The sequence below is a fragment of the Salmo salar genome, chromosome ssa16 (genome assembly GCF_905237065.1).
Source record: "Salmo salar chromosome ssa16, Ssal_v3.1, whole genome shotgun sequence".
Taxonomy (NCBI): domain Eukaryota; kingdom Metazoa; phylum Chordata; class Actinopteri; order Salmoniformes; family Salmonidae; genus Salmo; species Salmo salar.
In genome coordinates, this window is record NC_059457.1 from 27630535 (window position 1) to 27648288 (window position 17754).

The 17754-nt window shown below is 43.7% G+C and overlaps 1 protein-coding gene across 2 annotated transcripts in view; it reads right to left on the reverse strand.

The window, feature by feature from the left end:
- Positions 1-17754, reverse strand: part of LOC106573501 (transmembrane protein 266) — an 83982-nt gene that overhangs the window by 6169 nt on the left and 60059 nt on the right. For both annotated transcript variants that reach the window (XM_014148601.2, XM_014148603.2), the window contains 5 exons: positions 5640-5794; positions 4579-4652; positions 3407-3463; positions 2996-3134; positions 2004-2119 (listed from right to left, as the gene is read on the reverse strand). In XM_014148601.2, coding sequence (XP_014004076.1) covers positions 2004-2119; positions 2996-3134; positions 3407-3463; positions 4579-4652; positions 5640-5794 — 541 coding nt within the window. The remainder of the gene's footprint in view (positions 1-2003; positions 2120-2995; positions 3135-3406; positions 3464-4578; positions 4653-5639; positions 5795-17754) is intronic.

The following is a 17754-nucleotide window of genomic DNA, read 5'->3' on the forward strand; positions in this document are numbered from 1 at the left end:
ATACATTACATATACAGTGCATTCGGGAAAGTATTCAGACCCCTTGACTTTTTCCAAATTTTGTTACGTTACAACTTTATTCTAAAATGGATTAAATAAATAAAAATCCTCATCAATCTACACACAATAACCCAAAATGACGTAGGGAAAACAGGTTCTTAGATCTTTTTGCTAATTTATAATAAAACAACAGAAATATCTTATTTACATAAGTATTCAGAGGCTTTGCTATAAGAAATTGAGCTCAGGCGCATCCTGTTTCCATTGATCATCCTTGAGATGTTTCTACAACTTGATTGGAGTCCACCTGTGGTAAATTCAATTGATTGGACATGATTTGGAAAGGCAAATGCCTGTCTATATAAGGTCCCACAGTTAGCAGTGCATGTCAAAGCAAAAACTAAGCCATGAGGTCGAAAGAATAACCCGTAGAGCTACGAGACAGGATTGTGTTGAGGCACAGATCTACGGAAGGGTACAAAAACATTTCTGCAGCATTGAAGGTTCTCAAGAACACAGTGGCATCCATCTTTCTTAAATGGAAGAAGTTTGGAACCACCAAGACTCTTCCTAGAGCTCTCTGCCCGGACAAACTGAGCAACCGGGGGAGAAGGGCCTTGGTCAGGGAGGTGACCAAGAACCCGATGGTCTCTCTGACATAGCTCCAGAGTTCCTCTGTGGAGATGGGAGAACCTTCCAGAAGGACAATCATCTCTGCAGCACTCCACCAATCAGGCTTTTATGGTAGAGTGGCCAGACTGAAGCCACTCTTCAGTAAAAGGCACATGACAGCCTACGTGGAGTTTGTGAAAAAAAGCCTGGACTCTCAGAGATTGAACTCTTTGGCCTGAATGCCAAGTGTCACATCTGGAGGAAACCTGGCACCATCCCTACGGCTAAGCATGGTGGTGGCAGCATCATGCTGTGGAGATGTTTTTTCAGTGTCAGGGACTGGAGACAGGATTGAGGGAAAGATGAACGGAGCAAAGTACAGCGAGATCCTTGATGAAAACCTGCTCCAGACCGCTCAGGACCTCAGACTGGGTGCGAAGGTTCACCTTCCGACGGCACAATGACCCTAAGCACACATCCAAGACAACCCAGGAGTGGCTTCGGGGACAAGTCTCTGAATGTCCTTGAGTGGCCCAGCCAGAACCCGGACTTGAACCAGATCGAACATCTCTGGAGAGACCTGAAAATAGATGTTCAGCGACGCTCCCCATCCAACCTGACCTGAGCTTGAGACGATATGCAGAGAAGAATGGGAGAAACTCCCCAAATACAGGTGTGCTAAGCTTGTAGCGTCATACCCAAGAAGACTCAAGGCTGTAATAGCTGCCAAGGGTGCTTCAACAAAGTACTGAGTAAAGGGTCTGAATACTTATGTAAATGTGATATTTCCTTTTTAAAATGTATTTTTTTAATAAATTTGCTAAAATTTCTACAAACCTGTTTTTGCTTTGTGATTATGGGGTATTGTGTGTAGATTGGTGAGGGAAAAAAACAATTTAATCTGTTTTAGAATAAGGCTTTAACGTAACAAAATGTGGAAAAAGTCAAGGGGCCTGAATACTTTTACAATGCACCGAATGCCCTCTTCAGTCAACATGACCCAGCAGTGCTGTACAATGACAGTCAAGCTTTGCTATATTACATATGTGTACAAATGGGACTGGATCCTTTTTCTGAATGTAAACCCCAGGATGGGAATAACAGGAACGTTGTGACACATTGACTGAATACAGAACCTGATACTAGCTCCTCCTAGGGATATGTAATGTATTTATGTGTTCAAGGGGTAGTGTGACCCTACTCAGTGTTTGTCAGATTAAAGGTTTGGTTATTCCGCACATAAATGTTTGGATTTGAATGTGTTTTGTTTTCTCAAATCTATACAAAAGGTGTTGGAAGTGAATGTATTTTCATTCTTGGCAAGTTGCTGCCTTCTGCTGGTTGGAGATGTGTATGACAGGCAGGGTCAGTAGATAGGTGTTTGAACATACTGCCTGCTCCTGGCAGATCTGGGTGAGTCTCTCCAGCTGCTCCTCCCTGACAGCCTTGGCCTTCTCATACTGCTGGATCTCCATCTCCATCTCCACCTTCACCTGCAGCACGTAGGCTGGGACAGAACACAGGACAGACTGCTATGTAGGGGTAAACACATTCACACTGACACACCTTTATTTTATATATCTGTAGTAGGCCCCATTTGATTTGATTTGAACAGGCTTTGAGGTAGCCTACGTTTGCTCCATTTGGTGGGTGTGGCAGGGTGTGGCTTGAAGCAATGACTGACGTATTTGAAGGGCAGCGGTGCATTTTGAACCCATAACCCAACCCCTCCCTGTTTTTCAACTGGTCGTTCAGAAAGGCACCATTTTCGTTTAATTGAACGTTGCATTACACTTTATCGTACTGAACGCAGCCCTGGTGACTTTTCTCCTGCAAAATAATGAAAATAAAATTATGGTGACACCATTAAAATATAACCCCCCCCCCCAAAAAAAAATATATATTTTGCCTAACAACATATTGGTCCATATTATCAGGCTGGTGTGTTATTTATCAATAAGCATTATCACCTGTAGCCCAACTGATGCAGCATAGTGGCTATAAATACATAGGTTGAAGCATGGGGTTGCCCGAATGTATTTGTGCTAATCATTAGCCGAACACAGAACCACCACAAGAGGGCGTAACATTCTTGTAAAATAATCAATTTAGAGTCAGTACAACATGTGTGTATCTGTAGCAGATTATGTATGTATTTGTCATTGTGTTGTAAAGCAAGTATTGATTGCAGTTTGTAATAAGCATGGCAAAAAAATGCTCTGTAAAGCTCAGTTAAAAGCAAGTTGGGATAATGATGTCATCCATAGGGGTGGAGCTGCAGACATATTATTGCTGCATCTCTGCAACCTGACAGTAAAGGACATGATACAGAGGAGACTGCACCCAATACCCCCTCCACCCCCTGTGGTCCTCCCAGCCTCACCGTCGATTATTCTCTTGATCCTCCAGATGCGCAGGGTGATGATGAGGCCAATGGCGTCCCAGGGGCTGCTGGGGCCGTTGGCCACCGTTGAGGCCACCATGGGGGCCAGCGACAGCACTATGACTGCACCATCAAACACCTACACACACACACACACACACGCACATGCACACACACACAAACAAACAATATTAGCAAGCAGACAATGGAGACTTCCTTTTTTTGAACAATATATGAATGAAAAAACATGAACATCTCCCAGTGTCAGTGAGTGTTCCAATACAGTCCGTTCCTCCAGGTCTGTGGGTGGTTTCCAGGCTGAGGTCTGACATTGGGAGAATGACATTGCAGTGGAAGTGGTGGGGTGTTCAGAGCCCCACCTCAGGACTAATGGCCCCCCAGGGAGCTTACCTCCACTTTGTTCTCAATGTAATCCCAGATCCCCAGCACCACAATCCTGAACACCGTCTGAGAGAGGGAGGGAAAGAAAGAGGGGGAGGGAGAGGTAGGGAAAAAAGGGAGATGGAAAGAGTGGGGGAGAGAACCATAGCGATATAATTCATATTTCCTTTAGTTGTAAACATCCCCCTAAAAATCTTAATGTCTCAGCAAAACTGAATTGCAGTTGTGATTCAGTTTTCTTTCATCTATCCACAGGTAATTCATCAATGACATTATATGAGTCCAGTTCACTACCACAGCGGTCGGATTTCATCCAAACAATTAGAGATGCACACAGCACCCTGCACTAGCTAGAGCTGACTCAGCAGGGGCTGCAGAAAGCTACTGCACTACTCTCCTCTCTTTCCTCACTTTTTCCATGTTTCTCTTCTTTTTCTCTCTTTTTCTCTTCTTTTCACAGATTCAGGGTTTCACCTGAGATGAAGCTGCCCTGCCACATCCAATAGTTACATGAATCACTAAGGGTTAGCTTTCATTGATAACTAAAACACATCTCTCGACCAAATGGAGCAGCAGACTGATGAACAGAGAATAACTAAGATAAGTGCTGCTATGTCTGAGGAAACGGTAATCAATACGATTTACCTGAGTCTCTGAAGTTAGTTCAAATCTAGTGTGCAGCAGAAAAGCTCTATCTGCATTTGACATAAAGGGATTGTGTTGAGGATCGACAATATATCAAGAGGAACCAACACTCAAAGCAAGTTGTGAAGGGAAATTGTATCGGAATGAGTGAGAGAGAGGAGGCTGTAATGCAGTGAACAAACATGAGGAGCAAAAGAAATAGCTACTGTTCTTACATTTGACCGATTTTTCTTCTGTCCATTGGCAAAATGTGTAGAATTACTGGAACTTAGCTTTTTTTCCCTTTTTGTTTTTTTAATGAATAAATTACTTGCTTAGACCTTGCTGGATCTCACAAAACCCTAATAAGTCGATAATGTGTTGATGAGGGAAAGGGCAGGCTTTAATAGGGTGTTGTAATCAGGATACACCACTGCACCTCTCTAGCTCACCGATGTCTCATACTGCACACTATAGCATTAAATCAACCCTTGGCTGCATCAGCTGTAAGTGAGCCTGCTGCCACTGTGGGAGAGAGAGAAGGGAGAGGGGCTCACCTCAGCAAAGAACACAGACAGAATGACCAGGCTGATCCAGTGGATAATGCTGGCAAACTGCAACGCGTTGTTAACTATGAAGACAGCACAGAATAGACAACATTTACAGATTAATTTAGAGGTTCAGATACTTTGTTAAATACTGGAGACGGACACACAATCACAGACATACAGGCAAGGGCACATACATTCACACACACGCGCACACGCACAGGTTTGTCTGAATGCCTGTCTATTCATCCGCCTAATTGTGGCCAGCATCATACTGCATTTGGCTGTCAACTACAGCATTCCTCTTCCTCTTCACACGCCACCTCCCTTCCCATCTGTCTTTGTTTGCTGTGTTCACTGATCTGTCCATCAGTCCATTCATCTTCCTCCATCCCTCCCTCTCTCCGTACATTCACCCAGCAGACAGACAACCTTAATCACCCCATTCATTTATCTTTCCCTCCCAACTGTCCCGTCTCTTAAATCTGCCTCCAGGGACTTGTAAAGACTTGAATGCATTAAAATACATCCATATTGACATGACGGAGGCCCGACAGTAGCATCCTTCATAGAGCTTGTGACACCATAGAGGTGATGACTCCTGACCTTATCCACATGATAGATGAGGACACCTTCCTCCCCAGAGCCAGAGGATGCAGATGAGGTCATCTCCATGTGAGACAGGTCACAGTGGCATTAGACCACCTGACACTGTGCTTACTAATGAGGCTGATATCATAGAGAGGAGAGATCACAGCCCCAGGTCCTGGACCTGTCACTGCCACTGCATTATCAAACAGTATTATACAACAGGCCTAGGGCCAATGTTATCTACATCCATAACAGCAGATGTGCATTATTGTATATTCCAACATACATTACCACAGCTGTTTTGTATGTTTTAACTTCACTAGGGGTCAAATCACATTTTGTATATCTTCCATCACAATCTTTGTGACAGTTTAAGTTGCAGAAGTCTATCACAAGTTAGCCCTTTTAAATTGTCATTGCATGAAAACAAGTCCAGAAGATCCATGTTCTAATACAGAGACAGTTCCAGGGTCACTCACACTGCAGGAGCTTGGTGTCGATGAGCAGCTCCAGACACAGCAGCACCACCACCAGGATGACACAGGCCACCAGGAAACAGTTAAAGCCAGCGCTCAGCAGACACACCTGCCACGGGGCTGCCCTCCGCCCACAGCACGGCTTCAGCCAGTTAGACCTGGCACCAGAGAGACAGAGAGGAGGGGGTGGAATGCAGAGACAAAGGAGAATGTCATTGAATGCAAATCAGAGAAGGACATGTATTCAAATGTATTAGTTCTCTTTCAAACCTCTATGTCAGGGGCCGGCAACAGACGGCCCGTGGGTCAAAACCGGCTTGCAAGTGATTTTCTTTGCCCCCTCAAAGTTTTTCGTTAAAAAATTACATATACATTAGGTAAAAAAAAAACGTTCAAATTGTCAGGAATTTTGCTAAATTTAGGAAGTCTGTTCCCAAGTATTCCCACTAATTAAAAAAAAACATCTGTGATCATGCCTCAATGTAATCAAGGTATGAAATTATTGCTATTTTCAAATACAATCTCTTATTGGGCTTTGTTGTAGTCAATTTGCAGTGTTCCAATTATAATTATGTTCTGTCCCCCTGACCATCTGCTCTGACATGATTTAAATATTGAACAAAAACCTGTCTACAGACAGAACCAACGTAACACAATATGAAGTCATATGGGGCAGAGACTTACAAGCATTAGAAACAACACTGGGTGTGGATACGGTGGGAACATGTGGGTCTGAGTACCTGTGATTTCATTCATATATGTGGAAATGTTAAGTGGACTATTGTTTTTGTCTATGTATGTTTTTGTTTAAAAACAAACATTACAAAAAATAATCGACTGGAGGCTGAATCTAGTTGCCTACCTCTGCTCTATGACAGACAGACAGTACAGTACAGTACAGTACAGTACAGTACAGTACAGTGGAGTCATTGAGAAGTGCTTTCTACTTGGTGTTATACTCTGAGTCAGCATAGGGCACAGTTCCAATCAGGCACAAATAACACAATATTACACATCCACACACACATACTACTGATTTGTGACAATGTTTATCTGAGCATTTGTTGAATTGACCAACTAAAGTTTAATCTAAACTCAAACAACAGTGTGAGAAGTTAGTGCTCTAGAATCACACAGCACTTGTGTTTGCCTTGTGGCACCACTCACCACATGGCCATATTTACTCAGCTTTACAAACAAGATGTATTTGGCAGTTTTGAGAGCTGAGCAGTATGTTGAAGCCATAGAACTCAAACTTTCTATGATCACTTTAATTAGAGATATACAGATATTTCCAAGCCAGATCTCTGTGCTCAGTGTGCCTCATCCCTCTGGGAGCAGACTGTTCTGTTGTGTTGTGTTCCAGCCACCTTCATGCTGGCTGGCTGTGTGACCTCATCTTGTGGCTCTCAGAGGGCTTCAGTGGGGCTGTATCCACACCATCTGGAGGCCACAGACCTCCTCCTCATCTCTCCTCATTCACAGCCAAAAATATGACTGCTCTCAGGATGATGATTGCTTCATCTGATTTCCATGACAATATTCATACACTACTGGGTTTTTCTTTTTCTCTCTCTTCTGACAGGGATGGAGTAGGTGGTAACAGGGTGTGGGTCGGATCCGTAATATCACCTTTACATCTCATGACCCCTATGTCAGTCATTCATGCACACTGCCATCCATTCCCCATTGATCTGACAGTAGACTCCAGTGATCCCCCTCCCTCTAAAATCTAAATGGCCATGCATTTCCATCAGTGTGCAGATAAGAGTGGCATTTCCCAGGAGAGCTAGGCCTTTGTCTGGATACATTGTGTCTACCTTATATCCAACCTTTCCTATGTGTCCCTCCTACCAGATGCTAGGCCGGAGACAGGCTCCCAGAGATTTATGGTCAATAAATAATGGCAGATCTGTGCGAGGCAGACAGGGCTTTCCCTCCCTGTCACTACTCTGTATTTTACACAGACAAAACTACTCTGATATTTCCAGTGAGAGAGCTTCTTAGGGGCAGACAGTGAAAGATGCATGTCCTCTGAGAAACAGCACTTTGTCATTGTCACCTGTCCCGAGTGAAGAAATCCCATTGCCAATGTCCGTCTTTTAGCACAAGAGAGGAAGAAAGATTCTACTTCCATGCTTCAGGACAGAACAGGCAAACAGACAGAGTGGCAGTTATTTTTGAAGGCACTGGGGATGTGCAGAGAGGGGTAGAGAGAGAAAAGAGAGAGAGGGGGAAGGGGAGCCAGAGCGAGAGAGTGAGAGAGGCCCAGTGAGATGAGCCAGTTTGCGGCTACAGCTGGACCTCCGGTGGAGGACTGGATATCCTGTCCACCTGGTGCCAAGATCAGCAGAGGGGCTGGGGGTTGGAGCAGGGCCATGCTGTGTCAATGAGCACTCCCAGGGCCTAACTGGCACACGCTGCTGCCCAATGCACCACTGCCAGTCACTCTGATCCAAGCCATGCCAACAGATTAGGAGCTCAACACTGGAGATGACAGGGAATTAGAGGAGGCTTCTATGTGATAGCAGAAAATACATTCATTGGCCAGTATCTCACGTTACATGTGTGACTCAATGCTGCAGGACTGTTTTGAGAATACTGTTTGAAACATGTTTCAATCAGGACTTATCCATCAAATATTGAGGAATATACAATGTCAGTCACAGGCATCAGTAGGAAATGTGTTGATGGTGTTGTACCCACAATAACAATCCGGACATTCTGTACTCCAACCAAAAACCCTAGATGAACGGAGAACACCTATGTGAGAATGTTGTTCATTAACTACAGTTCAACATTCAACACTATTGTTCCCTTCAAGCCTGACACCAAGCTCAGAGCCCTGGGTCTGGACACCAATTTCTGCAACTGGATTCTGGACTTCCTGATGGGCAAACCACAGGCTTTGAGGATTGGCAACAACGACTCTTAACACAGGGGACCCTCAGGGGTGTGTCCTCAGCCCTCTGCTGAACTCCCTATTCACCTACGACTGTGTTCCTTTGAACGACACTCCATCAACTCCATCATCAAGAGTGCTGACGACACAACGGTTGTAGGACTGATAACCAACAAGGACAAGTCAGCCTATAGGGAGGAGGTAAGTGAACTGGCAATGTAGTGCCAGGACAACAACCTCTTCCTCAACATCAGCAAAACAAAGGAGTTGATTGTTGACTTCTGGAAGCAGAGGAGGGAACACACTCCGATCCACATCAACGGGACTGCAGTAGAGAGAGTCAGCAGTTTTAAGTGTCCACATCACCGAGGACTTGTCATGGACCAACACCACCACCACTCTCGTCAAGAGGGTGCAACAGCGTCTCTACTTCCTAAGGCGGCTAAAGAAATTCAGCATGCCACCCCGGGTCCTCTCCAAATACTACCGCTGCACCATCGAAAGCGTCCTGACCGGTTGCATCACAGTCTGGTACGGGAATTTCCAGGCCCAAGTGAAGATGGCCCAGTACATCACTGGGACCGTGCTCCCACTCATCCAGGACATCTACTTGAAACGTTGCCTGAGGAAGCATCATCAAGGACCCCACCCACCAGCTGTTCATTCCCTTACCGTCGAGCAGACGGTATCGGAGCATGAGGTCTGATACCAACAGGCTCAGAAACAGTTTTATTTACAAGCCATCAGACTGCTGAACGCTTGAACTGGACTGACCACCTGCACTGCCTCTCTGCACTTTAACACACATGCACTCACTCAAGCGCACACGCACGCACACACACACGCTAAACATGCAACACACACATTACAACTGTTGCAACCAGACTTTTATTATTATTGCTAAATACTGCACAATTTAAACACATGCCCCCCAATCCGCCCATCCCGAAAACATGTGTAAATATTGGACTATAAATTGTGCCTTCCTGTTTTATACTTATGCTATAAAAAATATGATATTCTACTGAACCATTTACTTTATGTTCGTATTCGTATCTGTTATTATTTCTTATTGTGGTTGCATTGTAGAGAAGAAACCTGCAAGTAAGCATTTAGTTGGACGGGCTATACCATGTGTATCCTGTATATACGACTAATAACATTTTAAACTTGTTCAGTGGTAAATAGCCAAACAAACAATATGTTTACATGTGTAACACATATCTACTCCATTTATCAACTTGGACTCAAGGGTAGACGTAACATAGTAAATGTATATTTGGGACACTCCAATTAGTATGAAATGTTACGTTTCGTATGGTATGTATTAATATGTGGATGTCTATCATCCATTACATATGATATGTTATGAATTGAAATCCGTACAATATGTTACGAACACCAATTTGTTGTGGCTAACGTTAGCTACATGGCTAGGTGGCTAATGCTAGGTGGCTAATGTAGCTAGACTAGGGGTTAGGGGTTAGGGTTAAGGTTAGGGTTAGGAGTTAGGATTAGGGGAAGGGTTAGCTAACATGCTAAGTAGCTAAAAAGTAGCAAGCAGTTGCAAAGTTGCAAATTGGCTAAAATACTAAAGTTGTCCGTGATGAGATTAGAGCACACAGCCTTTGGGTTGCTAGATGTTCACGTTAATACATCCATCCATCCATCCACCCTGACCAAACACCCAACTTTCATTTTTGCCTTAAGTAACCTTCGGTCTTATGTAACCATACCAAATGTAACATGTCAAACTAATTTGAGTGTCCCGGATTGATGTTGACTATGTTACGTCTACTGAGACCAGGCTGTATTTATTGGCCTGTCTGCCACAGCTATTTGAAAGAGTAGCACACGAACACAGCACTTTTCGCTAGGAAACACTGGTGTTAGGTTCTGGATTAAAAAGGCTAATTTAATGTGTATGGTTTCATAATTAATTTAAAGTGATCCTTCCAGCAAGGAGGAAAGGTATTAATGTAATAAAATGGTAAAGAGAAACCCTGTCTGGAAGCATTGCAATTGCCATGATGGATTACTCGAAGCTCAGAAACTTAATTTTGGGGAAATCATTTTAAACCTGGAGTACTGAAGACTTTAAGTATTTATGAGCAAGTGAAGTAGTATCAGTGGTAAACCACTGTGAGTGAGAGAGGGAAATTCCCTCAGTCTCAGCCGGTCATAGCCCATACATCGAACAGGCAATACTTCAAGATCTACATGCACACACACACTAGCAACAGCCATTGAAATTGTTAAAAGGTTTTCCCAAAAATCAAATAAATGCAACGGACAATGGATAAAGATGAACACATCAAAAAATGAACACATCAAAATAAAGTTATCTTTCTTCTCTTTCTTGTGATGTAAGAGTGCACAAAATCCCAGACGATGCTTTAGCGTTCTTAAAGATTCAAAGGAAAGACTATGTATTCAATTGAGCCCATTTCAGCTATTACAGGGGAGTGTTTGACAGGTCATTAGAAACAACAGGCACAAGCAAGACTATGAACGAATCGCAGTAGTAAAATGAAAGCAGTCAATCCAGCAAGATTTAAGTGACAAGTTTTTACACCCCTCAAACACAGAAAATAGATGGCTAAAAAATACATCCTCAGGTGGGCGGGGCATGCGCATTGTCACACACAAGCATGCACAAACACACACTGTTCCGGACCACTGTGTGATCACGCTCTCCATAGCCAATGTGAGTAAAGGCTGCATTCAAAAGGCTGCAGGGCCAGACGGATTACCAGGACGCGTACTCAGAGCATGCGCTGACCAGCTGGCAAGTGTCTTCACTGACATTCTCAACCTCTCCCTGACCCAGTCAGTAATGCCTACATGTTTCAAGCAGACCACCATAGCGCCCAAGAACGCCAAGGTAACCTGTCTACAGGACTATCGCCCCGTAGCACCACATCTGTAGCCATGAAATGCTTTGAAAGGCTGGTCATGGCTCACATCAACACCATCATCCCAGACACCCTGGACCCACTCCAATTTGCATTCCGCTTCAACAGATGCACAGATGATGCAATCTCTACTGCACTCCACACTTCCTTTTCTCACCTGGACAAAAGGAACACCTATGTGAGAATGCTGTTCATTGACTACAGGTCAGCGTTCAACACCATAGTGCCCTACAAGCTCATCACTAAGTTAAGGATCCTGGGATAAAACACCTCCCTCTGCAACTGGATCCTGGACTTCCTGACGGGCCGCCCCATGTGGCAAGGGTAGGTAAGAACACATCCGCCACGCTGACCCTCAACACGGGGGACCCCCAGGGGTGCGTGCTTAGTCTCCTCCTGTACTCCCTGTTCATCCACGACTGCGTGGCAGTGCACGACTCCAACACCAACATTAAGTTTGCTGATGACATGACGGTGGTTGGCCTGATCATGATGACAGCCCATAAGGAGGAGGTCAGAGATCTTGCATTGTGGTGCCAGGACAACAACCTCTCCCTCAACGTCAGCAAGACAAAGCTGATTGTGGAGTACAGGAAACAGAGGGCCAAGCATGCCCCCATCAACATAGACAGGGCTGTAGTAGAGCAGGTCGACAGTTTCAAGTTCATTGGTGTCCACATTACTAAGGAATTATCATGATCCACACACACCAACACAGTCGTGAAGAGGGCACGACAATGCCTCGTCCCCCTCAGGAGGCTGAAAAGATTTGGCATGGGCCCTCAGATCCTCAAAAAGTTCTACAGCTGCACCATCAAGAGCATCTTGACTGGTTGCATCACTACTTGGTGTGGCAACTGTTTGGCATCCAACCAAAAGGCGCTACAGAAGGTAGTGCGTACGGCCCAGTACATCACTGGGGCCGAGCTCCCTTCCATCCAGGACCTCTATACCAGACGGTGTCAACCACCCAATTCATAGACTGTTCTCTCTGTTCACGGGAAGCGGTACTGATGCACCCAGTCTGGAACCAGGACCCTGAACAGCTTTTACCCCCAAGCCATAACACTGGTAAATAGTTAGTCCAGGTAGCTATTGGATAACTATTTAATTATCTGCATTGACCCTTTTTGTACTAACTATTCTGACTTATCACATATGCTGCTGTTACTGTTTATTATCTATCCTGTTGCCTAGTCACTTTATCCCTACCTATATGTACATAGGGTATCTACCTCAATTACCTCGTACCACTGAACATTGACTCAGTACTGGTACCCCGTGTATATAGCCAAGCTATCATTACTCGTTGTGTATTTATTCCTGGTGTTATTATTTTTCTATAATTGTTTTATTTTCTCTCTGCGTTGTTGTGTAGGTAAGTATTTCACTGTTAGTCAACACCAGTTATTTACGAAGCATGTGAGAAAAGCAATTTTATTTTATTTGACACACACACACACACACACACACAGTATTTGCAAGGAGGAAATGAGAGATGCGGAGAAGTATGAACCAGACAGGTTAATAAAGGCATCAGCAGTGAGCTGGGGTAGTGGAAGAAGGAGCAAAGGGAGATTGAACTGTGGTAAACAGGGAAACAGAGGAGGAGGATTAAACCATGATACTGATCAATACAGCCCAGGAGAGGAGGTAAACTGCTGGTCATGAGATCGGTTGATACAGCCCTCACAGTAGACATAGAGGAGAGAGGACAGAGTGACAGACATGTCACTGTGTGTCAGGTAGCAGGTGAGTGCCTGACCACACTCAGGCTCACTGTTGGTGGCCTGAGATAGGCTTGGCTCAAGCCCCCAGCTAAAAGAGCCTATCCGGAAAAGACTGCTTTTATGTACTACTTAATCAAGTTATGGCCTGCTTTTCACAGCAAATTAATTGTTCTGGTGTGTGTGGGGAAGGGACTGTGTGCTGTTACAAGTACAGTACTACAACTATAAAGAATCTCTCAGAGTATTGAGTTGGTGCAGACATTGCTGAGGAGAAAAGGCAATCCAAGAGAAGCAACTACATGACCGTCAACCTGCTTCAGATAGTGATCCCATAGGCCGAACCTATTCTATGGGGTAAATGGCATCATACGCTTCACGTTTTCATAACTGCTCATCCTGATAGCCTATGGCAATTATGAATACAAGATTAAGATTAATAACCCTTTTTTGGTCAATTGCACACAAGGTCCAACCGAATTTTGACTTTCGCTTTTAACCCAACCCCTCCAAAAGACACACATACATACCTATGTTTTGGAGAGGTGTGTGTGTGTGTGGGGGGGGGGGGAGATGGTTAATGCCCCTTGCTCAAGGGCACAACGACAGGCAATGGCATCTAGGATTTGATACCAGCAACCTTCTGGTTGCCAGGTCACTTCCTTACAGATTTTTACCATCTGACCTGGGATTCGAACTGGCAACCCTTTGTTTGCTGGCTTGCCTCTCTAACCGCTGCCCCTAGATCAAAGAAACCTTACTATATGTGCAGAATTTCCCTCGCTCGGATTTCGCAAGGATTATTAGAATTTTTTTGCATGTATGTAGCATATCATGTCCGAAATAATCACACAGTTTCCAAATTTGTTTCTCTGGGTTGCGTTCAGGGTGAATGTCGCCTACTGAATGCAGCAGATAGAAATGTCACCAATAGAGCTGACTGACAGATGTTCTGAACGTTCACTCTTCTCTCATCGCACGCACACTTGCCAAACGGGCATTGTGGCATACCAACTCACCTGTTATGACGTTCTCTTTGGAATATCGAGCTAGGCCTACTAGAGGCTATGCGTTCTGTGGCTACACGCAGCATTTCTGGCAAAGGCTAATTCTGCTCACGAAAGAAAGGCGTAAAGACCAAATTTACCCGCAGAGGAAAGTTTTCTATGAGTAGATTTAGATCTCTGAGCGTAAAGTAAGATAGAGAGCAAAGATAATCCAATTCAGGCCTAATAAAAATCAATTGGAGAAAAAAACAAGCGAAATCCAACATTTGCGAAACATCAGCGCAAAGAAGATAATTAACGTTTGTAACCCAATCACTAGGCCTATATTATGAGATAAGCGACTAATGTATTCAAAAAGGCACCATAGCCTAATTGTCCAACCAATGCCTTTCAATGTTACATTTAACATGTTTTTCAGAGTGCAACATTTCTTGTTTAGAAAGTCTTTTATTTTTGGATTGTTGTGGATGAGATTGTGCAGAAGGCTAGTGCTTATATGTCTCAATAGTGCTTTTTACATTTCAAGGTGGTTACTGCCATAGAGATATACTGTATCTGGTGGTTACTCATCCCATCCACCACCATTGTACACTCTTAGAAAAAAAAGGTGCTATCTAGAACCTAAAAAATTAAGAGGTGACTATAAAGAGTCTCATCTGAATCATCAACTCAGCCAGAAGCCATTAATCAGCCAATCATGCTAAAGATGAGAGTGTTGGATGTGTGTGATATTGTTATTTCCCATGTGTAATGAATACTGTAACAAATCTGTTCACCCAAGGGAGTTAATATCTTTTGACCATTGGGTACGGTAGCTGCAAAGAGCGGGGTTCAAAGAGCGGCAGAGACATTGGCATTTATCCTCTCCAAATTGCTGCAAAAGTGGATGGACTGAGTAGGCCATCAGAAAGCTGTACATGTGAGGGACTTGGAAAAGAGAAGTGTGGGACATGCTTTCCCGTTCGTTGGGGAGAGTGTACGAGTTTGACGTTCTCAGGACTGCAAACTGCTCTCCCAAATGAGTTAACTTTCTTGGGCCAGCGGTAACGATCGCAGCCCTCATTATTATTGTAGGTTAGCTCTGACTACTGCTTGTGCAGATTTCATTTGATGTTTTCTATTATATTGTACTGCCTGTGGGCTCAGTAGCGCCAACATTATGTGTCGCTTTCAGTGCGACAACTAATTTTTGTTTACAGGTATTTTAGTACTAGGCCTTTCTTCAGTAAACTTGAAAGTACATTTTCAACTAATTTGTTAATGGATATACAGTACCAGTCAAAAGTTAGGACACACCTACTCATTCAAGGATTTTTCTTTATTTTTACTATGTTCTACAATGTAGAATACTAGTGAAGACATCTGTCTTTTGGTCTGATGAGTTCAAGTTTGAGATTTTTGGTTCCAACCGCCGTGTCTTTGTGAGATGCAGAGTAGGTGAATGGAAGAACTCTGCATGTGTGGTTCCCATTATGAAGCATGGAGGAGGTATGATGGTGTTGGGGTTCTTTGCTGGTGACACTGTCTGTGATTTATTTAAAATTCAAGGCACACCTAACCAGCATGGCTACCATAGCATTCTGCAGTGATACGCCATCCCATCTGGTTTGCGCTAAGTGGGACTATCATTTGTTTTTCAACAGGACAATGACCCAAAACACATCTCTAGATTGTGTAAGGGCTATTTGACCAAGAAGGAGAGTGATGGTGCTGCATCAGATGACCTGGCCTTCACAATCACCTGACCTCAACCCAATTGAGATGGTTTGGGATGAGTTGGACCGCAGAGTGAAGGAAAAGCAGCCAACAAGTGCTCAGCATATGTGGGAACTCCTTCACGACTGTTGGAAAAGCATTCCTCATGAAGCTGGTTGAGAGAATGCCAAGAGTGTGCAAAGCTGTCATCAAGGCAAAGGGTGGCTACTTTGAAGAATCTCAAATATAATTTGATTTGTTTAACACTTTTTTGGTTACTATATGATTCCATATGTGTTATTTCATAGTTTTGATGTCTTCACTATTATTCTACAATGTAGAAAATAGTAAACTAAAGAAAAACCCTGTAAAGAGTAGGTGTGTCCAAACTTTTAAGTGGTACTGTACGTTGATGATTTGTGTATTTTCCAGGAGTTGCTCAATTGCCTTGTTAAAAAAGATCAAGGAAGAATTTTCCCAATATTGGCTTAAATGGGTTTCTGGTTTTCTGGGTCTTCGCTTCCAACTGGAAAATAAGATGCTAATATTTCACAGTAACATTAAATTAATAATAATAACTACATTATATCTGTTGCCATTTGTCATTATATTGTACTTTTTCCTTAAGACAGATGACCGCATTAGCAGGTTTTTGTATTTGGAAATTGTTGTATCATTCCTAGATGTAATGTTATATTATAATGCTGTGTAATCACCTCCTGGTGTAAAACACATGGAAATTAAGCAAAAAAATATATTTTAAGTGAGAAGTAGGAAGGTCTGAACAGCATTAGGACTACTTCCTCACACTCAGTGTTGAGAAATTTTCCATTGAAGGCAATTACGAATTATCTTTGAATGACAGGGTCCTGAAAAAGAGACGTTTCTTTTTTTGCTGAGTTTAAATACAAAAGTATGGGGACACCCCTTCAAATTAGTGGATTTGGCTATTTCAGCCACACCTGTTGCTGACAAAATCGAGCACACAGCCATGCAATCTTCATACAGAAACATTGTCAGTATTGAAGAGCTCAGTGACTTTCAACGTCGCACCATCTTAGGATGCCCCCTTTCCAACAAGTCAGTTTGTCAAATTTCTGCCCTGCTAGAGCTGCCCCGGTCAACTGTAAGTTGCAGAGTCAATAACTGTAAGTTACTGTGAAGTGGAAACGTCTAGGAGCAACAACGGCTCACCAGCGAAGTAGTAGACCACAATAGCTTACAGAATGGCACCACCGAGTGCTGAAGTGTGTAAAAAAAAATTGTCCTCGGTTGCAACACTCACTACCAAGTTCCAAACTGCCTCTGTAAGGAACGTCAGCACAAAAACTGTTCATCGGGAGCTTCATGAAATGTGTTTCCATGACCGAACAGCTGCATATGACTAACATCACCATGTGCAATGCCAAGCGCCGGCTGTAGTGTAAAGCTTGCCGCCATTGGACTCTGGAGCAGTGGGAACGCGTTCTCTGGAGTGATGAATCACACTTCACCACCTGGCAGTCCGACGGACAAATCTGGGTTTGGCGGATGCCAGGAGAACGCTACCTGCCTGAATGCATCGTGCCAACTGTAAAGTTTGGTGGAAGAGGAATAATGGTCTGGGACTGATTTTTATGGTTCGGGCTAGGCCCCTTAGTTCCAGTGAAGGGAAATCTTAAAGCTATACAATGACATTCTAAACGATTCTGTGCTTCCAACTTTGTGGCAACAGTTTGGGGAAGGCCCTTTCTTGTTTCAGCATGACAAATGCCCCCATGCACAAGGCGAGGTCCATACGGTGGTTTGTGGTTTGTCTAGATCAGTGTGGAAGAACTTGACATGCCTGCACAAAGCCCTGACCTCAACTCCATCAATCACCTTTGGGATGAA